Here is a 19,430-nt window from a genome sequence, read left to right as displayed (position 1 = left end):
CAGCGGAGCCAGCCACTGAGGCTCGGGATGCTTGCAGACAAACTGTGTGGGCCCATGTGCAGAGGAGGGTCACAGATCGTATGCGTACAGTTCTGGGAGAGCCTCTCTCAGAGGTTGAGCTTGCTGAGGCCTTGAGGGTCCTTCCGCGCCATAGTTGCCCAGGGAAGGACGGATTGACGCCTGCCTTTTTTATGCGTTATTGGGACCTTTTGGGGCCAGGCCTCCGCAGAGGCTTTCAGTATGTTTTGGACACTGGGGTGATGCCACAGAGCTTTTCAGAGGGCTTGATCTTTCTTATCCCCAAGGGGGAGGGAGTATCAGATGATATTCGGCATTGGAGACCTATTACGATCCTCAATACTGTCTACAAGGTCTTAGCAAAGGCCTTGAGTTTGAGGATCCAGCCCTTCCTGGGGGAGTTGATTCATGCTACCCAGACAGGTTTCGTCAAGGAGCATAGTATCCTTGACAACCTTTTCACCTTCTGGGAGGCGACGGCCCGAGCTAGATTTCTTGGTGAGGACTTGGTCGTGATGCTTCTCGATTTTGAGAAGGCATACGATAGAGTCGATTGGGGTTTCTTAGAGGGCACTATGCTTCGTCTGGGCTTTGAGCCAGGTTGGATTCGAGGGGTGGCGGCTCTATATTCCACAGCTCGTAGCCAGGTGCTGATTGCAGGAGGACGGGGGCCGAGTTTTGAGTTGACCAGATCAGTCCGCCAGGGGTGTCCTCTCGCCCCGTTTCTTTTTCTCTTCTTTGCTGAGGCTATGAGCATGTATCTGACGGCAGAGGAGGTTGGTTTCAGAGGACTCCAGCTCCCAGTCCGGGGGGAGGACCTGCTCGATGCTGAGTTTGCTGATGACACGGGTTTATTTTTGCATGGCCAGGAGGCCAATCTTCAGCGGGCAGAGCAGTCGCTCCAGGTTTTTAGTGCAGCTTCGGGAGCATTGATCAATTGGCGCAAGACAGTGGCCTTTTGGATCAGTAGCGCTCCCACTCCGGCATGGAGCCCAGACTCGGGTTTTAGATGGATTCCTCCTGGCACAGCAGTGCGATATTTGGGATGCCAGATTGGACTAGATTTGTCACCTGAGCAGCAGATTGCCCCGCTTCTTCTGAGCATTCGGAAGAAGCTTTTGTATTGGAGTACAGCTCGGCTATCCTTGGCTGGGAGGGTGGTGGTGGCAAATCAGGTGCTTTTAGCGACCATGTGGTACATTACGTCTTGCTGGATCTTCTCGAGCTCTTGTATCAGCCAGGTACAGAGGCTGATCAGGAGCTTTCTTTGGTCTGGGCAGGATGGTCAGCCAGCCCGGGCAAAGGTTGCTTGGGCAGTTATTACACTTCCGTTGGCCCAGGGAGGCTTGGGCATTATAGATCCAGTTGATCAGAGTAGAGCCTTATTGGGGAAGCTTATTGTTCGGGGGTTGCTTCCAGGCGCTGAGCCTTGGAAAGAGCTTCTTTTGCAGCGGCTGCAAGCTCGGGCTCCCCCAACAGGGGACACTTGGGCACCAACGATATGATGGATCTTCATAGAGATGAGGAGGACAGGCCATAGTAGAGGATGGGAGGATAAATTTGCCTTGAGTATCCTGAGAGCTTGGGAGTTGCTGAGACCAGGGCTCTCTCAGAGACCTCCTTCTTGTGATGAGGAGCGGGCCAGGCAGCCGCTCATCTGGAGCCCAGCGGTTCGCACAAAGCAGGGTCATATGCTGGGTTCTCGGCCGCGTCTAGCCTGGGGACCATTGGCGGCAACCCCAGCACGTAGTTTTGGAGACTGGCAGGCCTTCTGCAGTCTCCCAGAGGAAATCCAGGTGGAGAGGCTGAGTCACTTCAGAGGGGGGTTGATTATGAGGGATGACATTCAGGAGGCACTCACAGAGGAGTGGTTCACGCCTCTCGAGCCCGTGGCCCCACGGTGGATGGGAGCCTTTACACAGTTGGAGATCCTGATTGCTGTCAGAGCTTGCACTGAGGATGGCAGATGCCTCTACTATGAGATCCAAGATGTGGGCAGACTTCAGAGAGTGGAGGTGGAGTCGCCTTTGGTTGCAGAGTGCATCTTTCAGAGGATACGGGTAGTGGCCGCCGCTTCTCGGAAGTGGCATATTGACCCAGACCTTGCAGATGTGGACTCTGATTGGCGCATATGGGCATATGCAGCGCGTCCCTTGGCCCGGCTCCAGTGGGACCCTGGCGAGTACGAGTGGCATGATCCTTATGCATCCCTTGAGGCCACCGAGATCACCTTTTTCCAGTATACTGTTCGGTTGGGGCGACATATTTTGACGGCGAGGAGGATGGTCTCTCCAGCTGCATCGGGGCACTGGCGGCTACAGGGACTCTCACAGGAGTTCCTGGAGGATTTTTGGACCAGGCTCTGGGCTAGTCGACAGGCACGCACGATCTCGACTTTCCAGTGGTGGCTGGTCGCCCACAGGGGCTCTGCAATTGGCACCTGGCTTGTCTACAGCGGTCTTCCGACGGCCTGCGTCCGATGCGGCCACCCTATGGAGACACAGAGACATTGCCTATGGGACTGCCCTCAGGCGCAGCAGATTTGGCTGCGGATGCTGCGCATTCTGGCCCCCCTCTCTCCAGAGGGTATGTATACGTGGGGTGCCGCTGCTTGGTCGACTTCGTCAGGCCTGCTATGGGCTATGAGACGGAGCAGGACAGCCAGGCCATCACATTCATTAGGGGCCAGCCTCGCCTTGTTCCTTCACCGGATTTCTCGTCCGTCGACTGGACACAGGAGAGGGATCTACGATGGGAGCTCCTCAGCAGCCTCACCATCTGGTTCACCTGGAGGGCCCGGTGTTTCAGGGCCTTTGAGGGGAGACTGGAGCCACCAGCAGAGACTGTTCGGGGGATTTGGCAGGAGTTGATCCACACCCTGCGAGGACAGTAGGACCGCATCCGGGGCGATTCGGATGAGGCGATCTTGCGGCGCCAGGCCTTTCACACCACTTGGCGCAGCGGCCCCTTCTATACCCTACACGCAGGGTCTCCCCGTTGGCACTACAGGCCACCTGTTTGGCTTTTCCCCCCTCCTATTGTATGATATAGCCCCTCAGTTCTTTGTACTGATACTTGTACTTTTCAGCACCTAGGGAGAGTCTCCGAGGCTGCCTTGCTTTGTTCTCTGCTCTGTTTTCTTATGAGCAGGAGAGGATCTTTTGTAGCCCTACGGGCGTTTTTATATAACTAACGAAAGGATCTTTTCTCGGGGAAAAATAAAAAGATGGGCAGAGAGACAAGGGGTCCGAGCTCAAGGACAGGCCAGTTTCAGGAGGAGATTCTCTACTTTGGATCATATCTTTACCCTCAGGGCTATCATTGAGGAGGGCAGAGCACATGGGAGGAGGATCTACTGTGGCTTTGTGGATTTCTGCAAGGCCTTTGACACAGTGCCCAGAGCTAGACTGATGCGCAGGCTGCAAGATTGGGGGTTCCATGTGAGCTCATTTGGGGTATTATGGCACTTTATGAGACAGTAGTTGGGCAGGTGCGGACTTCAGAGGGTCTCTCCCAGCGAGTACACTCCACTATAGGGGTGAAACAGGGTTGCCCGCTCTCTCCGACTCTATTTGGACTATACATTGATGAGATCTCTGATTATATTGGGACACGAGGGGACAGAGGAGCCCAATTGGCTGGCACTTGGATACCTTTGCTCTTATATGCTGATGATATTGTGCTTATAGCACACTTACCAGAGGGTATGTAGAGGCACTTGGATACTTTACATGCTTATGCGCAGGACAGTGGGCTCTCAATTAACCTTGGTAAGACCAAGGTTATGGTGTTTAACACTACAGCTCAGTGGGTTTGGAGATCAGCACCTATTTTCACATATGGGCAGGAGACAGTGGAGTATGTTGACACATACACATATCTTGGAGTGATGTTCACTCGGCCCACATTTTCCATGAGGGGGGCAGCAGAGGCCAGATTGACTAGAGGATATGCAGCACTAGGAGGTCTAGAGAGGATGTGCTCACAGGTACAGTTTCAAGAGCCACGCACTAAGCTGTGGCTTTTTGACACGCTGGTCACATCGGCTATGCTATATGGAGTACAGATCTGGGGGCCTAGCCTAGATCGTCACAGTCGATCAGGATGCACATACGATGGATGGAGAGCGATGCAGAGACCACTTGTGTCCATGATCTCCAGGATGATTCGGGCTAAGGCCTCGGTACCCCATGAGATTATTAAAGCTGAGATGGGAGCACCACCGATCGTAGTCGAGGCTCTTACCAGATCAGTGTCCTTCATTCATAGCACCTGGGAGCTTCCCCGACACCGGTATGCACGACTTGCTTTAGAGTCCTCTCATCAGCTAGCCATGGAGGGAGACACTTCATGTTGGTATGCGCAGATAGCATCCTGGTTTGAGCTCCACGGGTTCAGTTTAGACAGACTTCCACCCTTCCAGTACTCTCTGAAGGCACCCTCTCTCACCTTGACACATTCTGAGATTAGTAGAGTCATCAGACAGGACCTCATTCAGTTGGACACTAGGAGGACATGGCTAGAGCCCTCACAGGGGTTGGGGACGAAGATGGCTTTCTATAGAGACCATCTTCTCCGCACTACTGAGGATGGCTTTATACTTAGACCGAGCTACATGGATACCCATCTGTCTCATGGATTGAGGTGCGCCATTGGGCAGATCCGCACCTCCTCACATCAGTTAGAGATAGAGACAGGCACATTTAGAGGCATACCTCCAAGGGACAGGATTTGTTAGATTTTTTGGATAGAGCCAGAGACGGAGGAGCACTACATCTGTCGCTGCACAGCATATTATGAGATTTGAGGGCACTACCATTGCCTTTTCAGAGAGGGATTTGGACCACTGGCTAGAGTCATGGACTATTGTGTCTCCTGGTGATCCGCAGGCTCAGAGAGTCCATTATCAGGAGCAGACGCCCGACTGGCAGGATGTCCACATAGAGACAGATTACTGACTTCTTTAGAGGGACTACCCAGGAGGACACACAGCCGACAGCCCAGCAGCGGGCACCCCGTGGGACTCTAGTTGAGAGAGCTATCCAGTTGGGCAGATCTAGACGTCCGAGGGTTCGCGGATCCTCACATCGGAGACGGTGCCTACATCGGAGGATTCAGAGCATCATTGCAAGGCATCGGGCTCGTCCGACCAGGCATCTCACTATGGCAGATATCCAGGCCATCCGGCAAAGACCCATGCTAGAGCTCCTAGGATGATTACGACTCCAGCCATCTACTGTTGTACTCACTGTCACTTTTGTACTCCCCCATATTCATGTATTCATGTATCCATGTACTCATGTACCCCATTTTGACTAGTAGCATTAGCTTCCCACTCTCCCTAGTTGCTGCTTCCGGATGCCCCCTACTGATGTATTGTGGGGCTAGATACTTACCTTCAGTTCTTTCTTTTCTTTTCCAGACATTGTATCTGATGTCACATGGTTGTAACTTTGGTCTCATAGGTCACTTTGGCCTTTTGAAGACGTTAATATAACATTTCATCTCTCTCTCTCTCTCTCTCTCTCTCTCTCTCTCTCTCTCTCTCTCTCTCTCCGCCTCCGCTGCCTGCCTGCCCCCCCCCCTCGCTGCCTGTCCATAGTCCGCCTGTCCCCGCTGCCTGCCTGCGCCCCCCCCCCCCCCCCCCCTCGCTGCCTGTCTACCTGCGCCCCCCCCCCCCTTCGCTGCCTGCCTCCGCCTCCTCGTCCCCCCCCTTCGCTGCCTGTCCCCTCCGCCTCCTCGTCCTCTTCCCCTCCGCCTCCTCGTCCTCTTCCCCTCCGCCTGCCTGCCTGCCTCTGCCTCCCCCTCCTCGTCGTCTTCCCACCCACCGACCCACGCACCCACCCACCGACCCACCCAGCCACCCACCCTTCCTCAGGCCCCCAAGGCAGCAACATTACTCTCTCTCTCTGCTGAATCTCCTCTCTTTCCCTTTCCCCTACATGACTTGAAACCCCCCCCTCCATGTTGCTGCTGTTTCGCGCACGTGTCATGGATTAATTTTCAGTCCATTGGCTGTGGGAAGTTCTGCAAAAAGTCATGGCCAAGACCGGGTTTAAAGAGGAGCTCGTGAAGGTGGAGGACAAGCTCGGCACAATTATCAAAGAAAACAAGAAGATGGTCGACTCTTCTGTTACCGCAATCATAAACAGCCTCTCCAAACTCGAGAAGGGATTTGACAAAATCCAAGAGCTCGAAGAGAGATCTTCCAAGCAAGAGGCTGAGATTTCAGCCTTAAAGGAGGAACTAGTGGAGGCCAAATTGCATGCTAAGAGTCAAGCGGCTGAAATCTCAGCACACAAAAAGGAGTTGAAAGCCACTTCAAAAAGCAAGCTTGAGGATGGAAAATTTCAGCCTTCCTTTATTGAAGAGCTGAATACCATCAAGGAACAAATGAGGATCATTCCAGAGGAGGAGGAGCAACATAAAGAGAAGACATCTTCATGGGTGGAGGTGATCACAAAGACACAAAAGAAGATGGACGAGGCCGAGAAATGGATCGAGGTCGCCAAGAAAGGGAAAGGTAAAGAATCGCCACCCATCCCCACTCCCACCATCATCAACATGACCCTTGAAGAGGAGCAAAGGAGGAAGACCCGGGCCTTACATGTACGAGTGTCCGGTCTAAAAGACCGTGATGATGCGGAAGGGGAAACCAAGGAGCTCTTCTCTATGACGGGCATTGAAGCCATGCACACAAAGGCATGGAGAGTCGGAAAGAAGAGAGAAGGTAGTGGGGAATCTTCTAAGGAGAGAGCACTTATCATTCGTTTCCCCTCCATGGAAGCGAAGAAGGACTTCTTGAAGAGACGTCCTACACTCAAGAAGACGGGAATATTCCTTGGAGATGACCTCACACTCTCGCAACTTGCCCACATGAAAGAAGTTATGCCCGAGATAAGGACAGCCCGAGAGAAAGGGAAAGTGGCCTTCTATAGAGATGGTAGAGTGGTGATTATGGAGAGGCGCTCTTCATGACGGCGCGAGACCTATGGGACTACACTCAAAGTTGCTACTTGGAATTGTAATGGATCTCTATGCCTTGATGTAGGGGCTTTTGAGGATAGTTTCACTGGGAGGGACATCATCTTCTACTGTGAGACGCATCAGGCTCTTGGACAGTCCATGCCACATGTTAGTGGATACCGATGCATTATTGGAAGTTGTCCACTTGGCCGCTTCATGTGCGTTTGAGAATTGTGCAATGCATTCTTGTAGCTTATGTGCAGTTTTATCTACCTTTGCTATATTGGTCTCAATCCCGCTTGAAGTCCCTTATGTCAAGTATATTGGCGCATTTCTGGCGCACTTCATCTCGTGGAAAGGGCCTCAGATTGTTATCCATGGACAAGTTATGCTCTCCTAAGCGTCTTGGAGGCCTGAATATTTTGGATTTGAGACGTCATGTTTTGGCTAGGAAAGCTATGCTTTTGCCGGTTTTGTTGGATCAGCAGCAACCCTGGACTCTCATGGTGTCCCATTTGTGTCGGCATATTGTCACGCCATTCTATGGTCATTGGCAACCCACATACTGGGATCTTATATGTGGAAAACTTGAAGGACACATTCCGGGATGTCCTTTCACTTCTTCTCTCATTATTGATTGGAAGGAAGTTACTTCACATATGATATGGCATGGTTCCCGATCTTTGATGGGCAATTCCCTGCGGCTAGAGAGTTTGCATTGGAGTCGTGTATTTTCTTCCACTTTGGTTGACCGTTCACCTCGTCAGGCATATTTTCTATCTCAAAAAGGAATTTGTCAGATACATCAGGTGGTGGATGACACAGGTCAGGTTCTTTCTTTCTCTGTTGCGGCGGATCGTTTTCAATTGGGATCCCATTATTCTCATCTTTGGACAGAAATTCAGCGGATGATTGCTGATATTTCTCCTTTACCTCGCCTGAATGTGGATTCCCGTCTATCTGATTGGAATCTTGGAACCACTGCTATGGAATGTATTTCAGCTGGGACAGTTTATGCCCTCTTGCAATCGGATGCATGGATAGTCAGACATGGTAATCAGCTATGGTCTCTCTCCAAATCTTCAATGTGGTGGAAACGTACATTGTTTCGCATTTGGAAAAGTCATCTGCCTCTTAAAGAACGCCTGTTCTTGTGGCGCTGTTTGGTTGGTGCTCTTCCTGTTGGTAGCTTGTTACATGCACGTCATATTGCGCCTTCGCGTTGTGTCCGATGTAAAGCTACTGAGGAGACTGTCCCACATTTACTATGGGGTTGTGTATGCTCCAGATCGTTCATTCGCCAGGTCTCGACTGCTCTTCGCCTTCGTTTCCCTTCGGGCATTTTTCACAGATGCTTTTGGCTTTTTGGGGTGTTACAAGCATCGCAGTCTCAGTTTGCAGTATTTTTCAGCTGGGTCCGATTCTGGGTCTTTTGGACCATATGGCATGTTCGGAACAACCTCATGTTCCAAGCCAATGACATTGTTCCCTTCCATTACTTCAAGTTCTCGCTTGGTAACGCGCTTCATTTTGCTTATGATGCTGGGGACATCACTCTTGATGCTTATAGGATTTACTTTGATTGCTTCTAGGTGGTGGAGCCTATAGTTACTTTTCTTTTTTTGGGTTTTCCTCGCTTACAGGTTTCCCACTTGTAAATGAAAAGTGTGATCTTTTTGGTGGGTTTTCCTCGTTTTGAGGTTTCCCACTTGTAATTAATGACATTGAGCTTTACAAAAAAAAAAAGTTAGTGGATACCGATGGGAGACAGCTTGTAGACAGGAGACTCGTTCAGAGCATAGAGGACGGGGCTCAGGAGGAGTGGCAGTATTGTTTAGAGAGGAGCTACAGCCACTGATACATATAGTCCGCAGAGATGAGCAGGCTAGGTACATGTGGGTTAGACTGAGGGCAGAGACGGGCAGATATCTCTACATTGCTATATGCTATTTTGCTCCTAGTACATCAGTGTATGCAGCACCTAGCGGGCAGTCTCCCTTTTCTATTTTGGATGATGACATTTGGGAGTTCTCCAGGGATGGTGACATCATTCTCCTGGGGGACTTCAATGCCAGGACCGCCCATAACCAAACAGTATTTTATGATACCTCAGAGGAGATGTTGAGGGAGCTTGATGTCAGGGATATGGGCCTATCTAGATTCTCACAGGATGAGGAACATACAGTGTATGGGCGGTATTTGATAGACATGGGGACTGCACATGGATTGGCCATCCTGAATGGCCTACAGAGATTCCCGATATCGGGCGGTTTCACTAGCTTTCCACATCGGCATGGTGCTAGTACAGTGGACTATGTTATGGCTCAACCCAGTCTCATTCCCTCTTTTCAGGATTTTATGGTAGGCACTAGGCCGGTTGGAATAGCAGTGGATCATGCTATCTTGTCCTTCACTCTCACATTTCAGTTCAGCACCGCTCCATTGGGACAGGTCTCCACACACTCGTTATACCTTTACGAGGGAGACTGACACCGTGTACACGGATGAGATATACAGACGCTTATGTGCCGAGGAGCCGGGACGGCCATTAGATGAGCTCACTCAGATATTGATAGAGACGCTTCATGCTGCAGCATCAGAGGCATATCCCCATAGTCAGCCTACACGGAGACGATCTGGGAACATGCCCCAGAACAGTTGGTATGATGAGGAGTGTAGAGAGATGAGGATCAGATTACAGAGAGAGGTGCTCATGGGTGTTACCACTCACAGACAGTCATGGATTACCTTCCGACACCTAGTGCGACGGAAGAAGAGGGCTTATCTTGCTCAGTTAGAGAGGGATTTGTATCAGTTATTTATGAGTCAGGACTCAGGCAAGGCATGGAGACTATTCCATGAGCATTCACCATCACCAGCCATTACCTCCACAGAGATTTGGGGTGAGTATGCAGCATCCCTGTACACAGCACCAGGACAGCCGCCCCTGCCAGACCCATCGGAGCCATGCCCAAAGATATGTGCTTTCTTTACTGCTGAGATGGTAAGGAAAGCTATTGACAGGATGAGGACTGGGAGAGCATATGATCATGATGGTTTGGTAGCAGAGCACTTTATTCATGGATGGAGACGTATGGAGAGGCCCTTGGTTTCTATGATTTCCCGGATGATTAGGGCCAAGGCCTCCATACCACATGATATTATCCGTGCAGAGATGGCTTCCCCCCCATTGGTAGTAGAGGCACTCACTCGATCAGTCTCCTTTATACATAGCACTTGGGCTCTCCCTAGAGACAGATATGCTCGCTTAGCCCTGGAGTCTTCACGACAGTTGGCATCACAGGGAGACGGATCATGTTGGTATGCACAGATGACAGCTTGGTTCCAGCTGCATGGCTTTAGTATGGACAAGCTACCTCCATTTCAGTACTCCCTGGATGCACCCTCCCTCTCTCTCACACGGGCAGAGATTACCAGACTTATCAGGCAGGACTTGATTCAGCTGGACACTAGGAGGACATGGATACAGCCGACACACGAGCTTGGTACGAAGATGGCTTTCTATAGAGATCATCTTCTCCAGCTCACGGAGGATGGGTTTGTGATTAGACCCAACTACATGGATACTCATCTTTCTCATGGGGTACGGTGTGCTATTGGTCAGATGCGCACATCCTCACACCAGCTAGAGATTGAGACTGGCAGATTCAGAGGAGTACCAGCTGAGGCCAGGATTTGTCAGCTCTGCCGGATGGAGCCAGAGACAAAGTTACATTACATATGTCACTGTCCAGTATATTATGAGATACGAGGCCGTTTTCATTGCCTGTTTAGAGAGGGTTTCGGACCACTTTCTAGAGTCATGAGATACCAGGATCAGAGATGCCTCGGATTATATTTGCTGGAGCTTCGTAGACATAGAGATGGTCTCTTGAGAGGGAGGGGATCAGAGAGGGAGAGACACCTACAGAGGCAGATTACACATTTCTTTCGACCAGAGATTGAGCAGTCAGGCCCGCAGGCATTGCAGATAGCCCCAGAGTATAGCCGCACCAAAGGTACACTGATTGATCGGGCTATAGAGCTGGGGCGGTCCAGGCGCCCCAAGATGAGAGACCCATCTCGACATCGACGGAGACTACAACAGAGGATCAGGACCATACTAGCACGGCATGGGAGACGTCCAGTCAGAGTACTCACCATGGAGGACATTGAGGATATCCGCCATCGACCGATGAGAGACATCTTTGGATAGTGATGTGTATGATGCTTACCTTTGTTGTTGGAGTTTTCCTCCCAAATGTTATCCATTAAGAGCTCCTAGTACCGTACTTTTCCTCATAGTTGTTTCAGTTTTAGTTAGTTGTTTAGTTGTTTTTAGCTTTTCTTACACAGACATTGTGTCAGATTCACCAATTGTTGTAACCTTTTTGGTCTCATAGGTCATTTTGGCCTTCTGAAGACGTTAACCAGCAATACTCTCGCTCTCTTGTACCTCTGCGCCCCTTTCTCTTCTCTTCTCTCTTCCCACCCGCCTTCTCTCTCTTCGCCCCCTTTCTCTTCGCTTCTCTCTCTCTCTGCCTGCATTTCGCCCGCCTGTACCTCTGCGCCCCTTTCTCTTCGCTTCTCTCTTCCCACCCGCCTTCTCTCTCTTCGCTTCTCTCTCTCTCTCTCTCTCTCTCTCTCTCTCTCTCTCTGCCTGCATTTCGCCCGCCTGCATTTCCCCACCCACCCCCAAGGCAGCAACATAACTCTCCCCTGCACCTGTAGCTGAGCATCTTGTAGGTCGCATTTTCTGAGTCTCCCCCAAAGGGGAGAGGGTACCCTTGAGGGGGGACTCGTTCCACCAACAGCCCTCTCCTTTATCAGCAGCAACACATGGAAAGTAAGAAGTCTTTTGCCTCAGTCACCGCTTCACGATTACCGCCCATTCCTCCACCCGTGAGCAAGCCGACACCATGGGAAGCCTACCTCATGCAAGAATTGAAGAAACTCCAGGGAGAATTAGCAGCACTGAAACACGAGACTATCAAGAAAGATGAACAAATCAACGAACTGAAAGTGCAAGTGCAAGCCATGAAGACGAAGCAAGAGGAAGCACGAGAAGGACCCATACCTACAACACTACAAACAGAAACGATAAACCATGTTTCAAAGTTAAATTCAGTTAACTCACAAGATTTTGTTAAAGAAGTCATATCAGCGGTCAAAGAAAAGGAACGAATGGAAAGTAACAAAAAGGTAATCAGAGTCGGTGGTCTTCCTCAAGGCTGGGATAGGGAAGACATAGCTCAAGAGCTTCGAGAAGACTACATATTAGATACAGATGTACTTACAGCACAACTGAGCAAAGTAGTCCCCTTCGTGGACTTAGGAGACCCTATCTCTATTATCGTAAAGGGTACACAGGCAAAAGTCTCCTATATGCACAACAATGAGAAAATAGCAGTGATGAAGCAAACAAGGTCTCTCCAAGGGACAAAGGTATGGATAGCTGATGAACTCACCCCGCTACAACTCAAGAACAAATCGGCAGAGCTGAATAAAGTTAAAGAAGCAAGAAAGAATGGCAAATGGGCAGTATACAGAGGAGGACAAGCAATCATTAAAGAATTCCGTACCCCACCCCCCTCAAGAGCAAATCCATCCATGGATGAAATATAGCTATTTTTATTTTGAACCTCAATTTCGAACTAGATGCAATAGAACCCATTGTAACTTAAACTCTTAAGAGTCTTAAGAGTTCATTTTGAGTTATTTTTTTTCAGTTTTATGCCTCTTTGGCATCGATACCCAGAGTGGAATGTAAATGGATGTACCTAATCTGTCCCATAGGTCGGATTCGGCCTCCCGTGGACGTTAATATAACTCTCTCTCTCTCAACATAGTGTACCTTCCAGTTCCAGTTTCATTTTCTAGGTGCCAGTAGTATCATCTTTATTTTTCATTTTCTGGGGTTTTTTATCCAGACATTGTATCAGATCCACCATGATGTAACTTTTGGTCTCATAGGTCATTATGGCCTTTTGAAGACGTTAATATAACATTTCATTTCATTTCATTTCATTTCTCTCTCTCTCTCTCTCTCTCTCTCTCTCTCTCTCTCTCTCTCTCTCTCTCTCTCAAGTCCAATTGAAGGGAGAAATGCAAGCCCAAGTAGGGGTTGAGATGGAATTAGCCCAAGCCTTGATGCACACAGAAATGAAAAAAGAGATGCAAAAATGGAAGGATGACATGCTTCGAGAGATTGGCACAACAGTTGCATCGCATGAAGGCACATGTATGGCTGACCACGAAAAAGACATCACAGAAATGCAAAACACTTTGGAATCATGTAAGGCAAAAGTGGCTGCAGGTGAGAAGGAAATGCATTCATGGGCTGAAATTGCCAATGCCACAAAGAGACAAATTGAGGAAGTCAACCCATGGATTGTAGTAGTAAAAAAACAGAAGGATACACCAGTCAATAAAGTAGAGGTGATGAATGCTACATTGGAAGAGGAAGCCAAGAGACGGGCACGTGCCTTACATGTACGTGTAGTTGGGTGGAAAGATAAGGGAAATCCCCAAGAGGATGCAAAAGCTCTTGCAACAAAAATTGGAGCCACTGATGTACCCATTACCGAAGCATGGAGAGTAGGCAGAGATGAAACCAGGGCGAACATATTGATCATCAGGTTTGGTGACTTGGAGAAGAAGAAGGCCCTCCTCTCCAAAAGGATGGCCCTTAAGGGGGAAAAGATTTATTTGGATGAGGACCTTACACCGGCACAGATAGCACACCGGAAGGAACACATGCCGCGCGTGCTTGAGGCAAGGAAAGAGGGGAAATGGGCGGTATACAGAGATGGCCGAGTCATCATTACGGAGAGGAGGCCCGCTTGACGGTGCACGGCCTATGAGACCTTGCGATTCACGGTGTGGAATTGCAACGGGGCCCTTAGAACAGATGCAGGATACTTTGAGGATACTTTCAGACATAGTGATATTGCTATGTATACGGAGACCCATCAGTGCACAAACAAGAGGCTTCCTGACGTCCGGGGTTATAGATGGGAATCAGTTTTCCGCCCTCAACGCACAGTGGGAGGTACCGGAGGATCTGGAGGAGTGGCAATACTTTACAGGGAGCCGAGGCTGGCAGCAGTCTCGAGGCCCGCGAGGGTAGCTTCGTGGCGGTATGGGACATCACGAGGTAGAGATTGGTCGGTACGTCCAGCTAGTTAGCTCAACTCGTGGCTCGGTGGGGACAGCCAAGACTTGTGGGTTTTGCCCACGGCTGTCAAGGTTGGAAGGTGAGTCAGGCCTGCACCCCCTTCATGTTGCTTGGCTTTGTTTTGCAGGTTTCGAGTCTCGTGTCACGAGCATTCTACGAGGTGATCCTTTGGGGACTTGACAGCCGGAGAGCGGGGCGACAGACGAAACCCATGACGAACTTTGCAAGCGATGGAATCTAAGAGGTCGCCGAAAGCTAGGCGCTGGAAATTGAACCTCCAGAGGGCTACAACCCAGCTCTGATACCACTTGTGAGGGGACTCACACACTCACACAGAGCAATGCTTCCTACAGATTAGGGTTAGATGCAGGGAGAAGAAGCTCACACAGAAGAGAGAGAGAGAGAGAGAGAGAGAGAAAATGTGTGGTGATCACAAAATGCAAGTCAACCCTTGCATGTGAGTCACATCCATATAATATAGAAGTACAAAAGTTATATGGATAGAATGTCCTTTCACACTTGATATCCAAGGGAAAAACCCACATGGAAAAAAGTGCCCTTGGTTAAGCCATGTTCACACGTAGCACTACCATAAGTGAGTATATGCCTACATCTTTTCTGGGACTACCAACTGAGTCGTCATCGCTATGAGACCTAAAGCCAATGAAGTGCTCCTCCATGAACTCCCCAGCAACCTTGTTAAGCAAACACAAGTTTGCATTAACAAAGACACTAGATCATTCCCCTTTGCTATGCCAAGGCGATTTCTCTTCTTTGACGCTATGTGACCAAATGAGCTCCACAAACGCTCACAAGGAGAGGAACTGGTTCCCTGGCTAAGAATGCGAATGGCCAACCGCTATAACTCCAGGGTGTCAGCTCCATAATCCTCCCACCATAAAGCTAATCCAACTACAAACGTATTTGTCAAGGCATCTACATATGAAAATAGACCCATTTTGTTCCTGTAGAAGCCCAACTGAGTTTCGATGGTTCTCTGAGTCTGATCTGGCACCAATCTCTAGAGAGTGTTCTCACCTGTCAGAATTTGCCTCAATCTCCCTAATGTGCTCCATCTTATCTAGTCCCTCATATACCTTGCCAATGCAAAGGCCATCACCATCCACAAGTCTATGGGTGGCACTAATCTGGCTCCCGTCCATGTGACACCAAAAGACTGGTCCTTTCACATGGGACACTGGCCAGGCCCCATGTGAACATGACACAAATCTGGCCGCTCTATGGAGTGACAGTCCCATAGAAGTGGCTCCAGAAATGGAGATGGACCAAATGGTGACATCGACCAAATGGTGACAGAGAGGATGGGGAGTTACTGTTCAAGAATCCACCTCGTTTGAAGCATGGTGACCCAGCATCTCAACGGTTGAGATCTTATGTGCACAAGGAAGAGGTCTCAGTCACTTCTCGCCATGCATCTACTCCACATGGGAACGGAGGAAACATATATGTGCATGTTGGAGCCAGTGGAAGGCATGATGGCCTAGTGGATTCAAAGCATGTATTTCATAGTGAGAGTGGTCGGCATGCAAGCCGAAAAACTTTGCCCATTGAGTTGTCTCATGGTGAGACATTGCATCACTCAGGGAGGTCACGTGCATCCGGGCCACAGGTTCATAAAGCACATGCCACCGTACCTCGTGAAACACGTTTGGTTAGAGAGGGCTATGATGTTGGATAAGAGGAAGAGGAAGAGAAAAGAACATGAGTCACATGCCAAAAAGCTCAAGGAGTTTAAGGCAAGTGATAAGTCTGTTAAGATTGATGCCTTTCATGGGGAGTATGATGCATCTAAGGTGCTAGCATTTGTGGCACAATTTGACATTACTTTCAGTGATAAGGACTTCACCGAGAAGTCCAAAGTCTGCCATGCAAGCATGTTCCTGAAGGGGACAGTCCCACATTGGTGGATCATCGAAAGGACCACCAAAGATCCCATTTGTAATTGGAAAGAGTTCAAGGACAAATTTTATGCCCAATTTTTGCCTCCAAATGCGGAGCAGACTCTCACACAGATAGACTTGAGCAGAAAGATAATGAAAACCTGCAACAATATGTGAACAAGTTTTGGAAGGTCTTGCTTGAAGTAACTCCCTTTATGCATCTCTCCGAAGATGAGAAGAAAAGGAAGTTTCGCTCCGAGTTGCAACTAGCCTACCATTTGGGCATCGAATTGCACCCGAAACACACCCTTCAACAGCTCATAGCATCTACTTTTGCTACGGAGCAACTGGTGCTTAAAATTAAGCAAGATAATAAGGGTTCCAAGAGCAAAGAGAGAGCTGTCCCAAACCTGCAAAAAGGTGGACAGCCACCTAAAAGAACTTTTGAGAAGCCTAAAAGGGAGGTAAAGTAGAAAATACCTCATCTAAGGACAATGGGCCAAAGAAGAACAAGTTTGGCTCTACTCCCGAGCAAAGGGAGCAATATGCGAAAGAGGAAAAATGCTTTTTCATGTGGTAGCAAAGAGCACATGTTTAAGCAATGCCCAACCCGCAAGCAAAAGCAAGAGGACAAGTAACCTAAGGTCAATGTGCATGGCGTTCCCGATGTGCAAGGTAGCACTGAGCATGCTCGCAAACAGAGGGACAAATCAAGGATCAGCCCGCCTTGTTTATGTTTGATGATTGTGCAACGGATAACTTCATCTCTACACAGATGGCAGTCGCCTTGGACATAGAGATTGGGGACATGGGAGTCGCCTTGGACATAGAGATTGTGAAACGGATAACTTCATCTCTACACAGATGGCAGTCGCCTTGGACATAGAGATTGGGGACATGGGATCCCTTATTGAGGCGGAGGCCGCTTTTGTTGGCAAAGAGGTGCAAGTTACTCCTCTTATTGGGAAGTTGCGCATACACATACAAGGTTATCTGGATCATGAGCACTTCTTGATTGCTCCTCTGAATGGATGTGATGTGTATGCCGCGGCATCATAGGCTTGAGCCCCGCAAAGAGTATAAAACAAACAGGATCACTTTTATACATAAAGGCTACATGCATGTCATTGATGCTAGCAAAGAGGGGATTCCATCCCAATTGTGTCACACATCCAGATTATTAAGGCAATGAAAAAGAGTCTTTCGCGTACTTGGTTTTTGTTCATGATAAGATTGAACAAAGTAATGTGAATGTGGATGTATTGACTCAAGATAGGCTGAATTTTCTTAATGCATATAGAGAATGTTTTGCCAATGCATTGCCAAGAGAGCTACCTCCTGGGTTTTGTGAGATCCTATGTCCCTGTGCTTGCCCTGACCATGCTCTCAAGTTTTAAGAGCCACTGAAGGTTAGTGGGCCTAGGAATTTGGGAGCAAAGCTTTCATTTGGAGTACCAGGTTTTCTTCTCTCCATGTTGAATCACCCTACCAAGTGTTAGTACGGGCATGCCTGTTGGTGCATGGTTCCGGAAGACCAGTGTAGTGTGGGTGCCTAGCCCAGTGAAGGTGGGAGACTACCTGTGACATGGTCTTCATCAACAAATGGTTTCATCACCGATAACATCTACAGCATTTGATTCATTTGTATTCACTCCATGTATGGAGTCGTCTGGCTTATAAGCCCTTGAAACTTGTAATCATCAAATACTCCAAGAAATACATATTGTATTGAAGGGGGGTCGGCCCTTTCCGGCCCCAGTGGTGGTGTCAAGTTGTGCATTGTCATTTTCAGATTTGTGGATACTTATGTTGTTCATTATTTATTAAGGTTAAGTGATATAAGTTTGTGCATTTGTTTTTCCGATTGTGGTTGGTCTCTAGTGGGGAGAGCAGTTGCACTTTGGTGCCACTCTTTTAGTCAGCTCGTCTCTAAAGCTACACCTACCTCTTCTAAGGAATCGCACTTTACATTGCATATCTAGATTATTTCTTATTTACGATGGATGCTTCAGCATTCTAAGGTTACACTTAAACCAAGTAAGAATTTCACCAATCACATGAATAGACTAACCTTCATCCTTACACAACAAAGCTTGACAGTTGAATTGGACAAAAAGGAATGACATGAATAGACTAAACTTCATGCTTACACAACAAAGCTTTGTTAGTGCATTTATGATAGTTGAAATGGTCAAAACGGAATGTCACATACGCATCAAAACCATAATATTCGATATCACCACCATCATCTTGCACTGCAGGTCGTATCCGTGTCTCTATTAACTCCTTAATCATTGCAACAGTCTCATCATCATCCTAAAATACAATGCACTTATAATTAGGCTCTCTGCACTTAGACATAAAACATGGTAAGGTTCAATCAAGCAATTAGCAACCCTATAACTATAAAATCATGCAATCATCATCCTAAAATACAATGCACTTATAATTAGGCTCTCTGCACTTAGACATAAAACATGGTAAGGTTCAATCAAGCAATTAACAACCCTATAACTATTAAATCATGCAAAACATTAAACTTCAAAAAACAAGACACAGCGTATACTTACATCTAGAAGATGCAAAGTGGACATCCACATGCAAACGCTTTGTGAGGGTTCCAATAAACTTTTTCCCGTGGATAGAAGAAAAAGGTGTGCACATTAATAAAGAAATTCTATGGCCAAAAAAGAGACCCATGATTGTGTGGCTTCTTGTATCATATGCCAAAAGAAAAGTTTGATAGGTGTGAAACTCCACAACTACTTATGTCTCTTTCAATTCCAAAGTAACATGTGCCACGCCAAGACTTCATCACGGAACACGTAGATCTCCACAAGGGCATGACATGATATGAACAATCCTAGACAAGGATAGCAACAAAGCTAACTTTAATACATATGAGAAGACCATAACTCAAGGGGTAGAGAACCTAAACAACTAAAAGCACCAAACAAAGTCTCTACTTTCTCATCAAGATTCTTATCCTTTGTTACAATTTTGGCAGTGGGCTTTGTTAGCATACAACTCAACACTAGCGCAGAAGTGTGCTATGGAAATCTAGGGCAATGACATATTGAAATCCCCATTGTAAAGTAATTTTTGGTGGTGTACTTATGAAAATCCACTGTAAAACAAGCAACAATTTGTAAAGTTCAAATAAAATGAGAACGTCTCTAATTCTTTGTAACCTTCTAAAGAAGAGTCATGTCTACTTCTAGTAAAATTCCTATTTGGGACTCATGTAATAGATTCTATATAAGCCTACAGTCTATTTCATGCCAATGAAGGCAATGTATGCCGACGACCCGGATTTCAAGGAACCTTGGAGCAAATACGTGCATAGCATTGCTTCAAAATACACCATT

At 48.1% G+C, this 19,430-nt stretch overlaps 1 protein-coding gene across 1 annotated transcript in view; it reads right to left on the bottom strand.

The window, feature by feature from the left end:
* LOC147618510 (nifU-like protein 4, mitochondrial) overlaps window positions 1-19,430 on the bottom strand; it is a 94,226-nt gene that overhangs the window by 31,738 nt on the left and 43,058 nt on the right. The window contains exon 4 of the mRNA XM_086774965.1: window positions 18,275-18,378. Coding sequence (XP_086631091.1) covers window positions 18,275-18,378 — 104 coding nt within the window. The remainder of the gene's footprint in view (window positions 1-18,274; window positions 18,379-19,430) is intronic.

Source organism: Cibotium barometz, chromosome 35 (assembly GCF_041138505.1).
Source record: "Cibotium barometz isolate CiBa-2024 chromosome 35, ASM4113850v1, whole genome shotgun sequence".
Lineage (NCBI taxonomy): Eukaryota > Viridiplantae > Streptophyta > Polypodiopsida > Cyatheales > Cibotiaceae > Cibotium > Cibotium barometz.
This window is presented reverse-complemented; position numbering and strand designations above follow the sequence as displayed.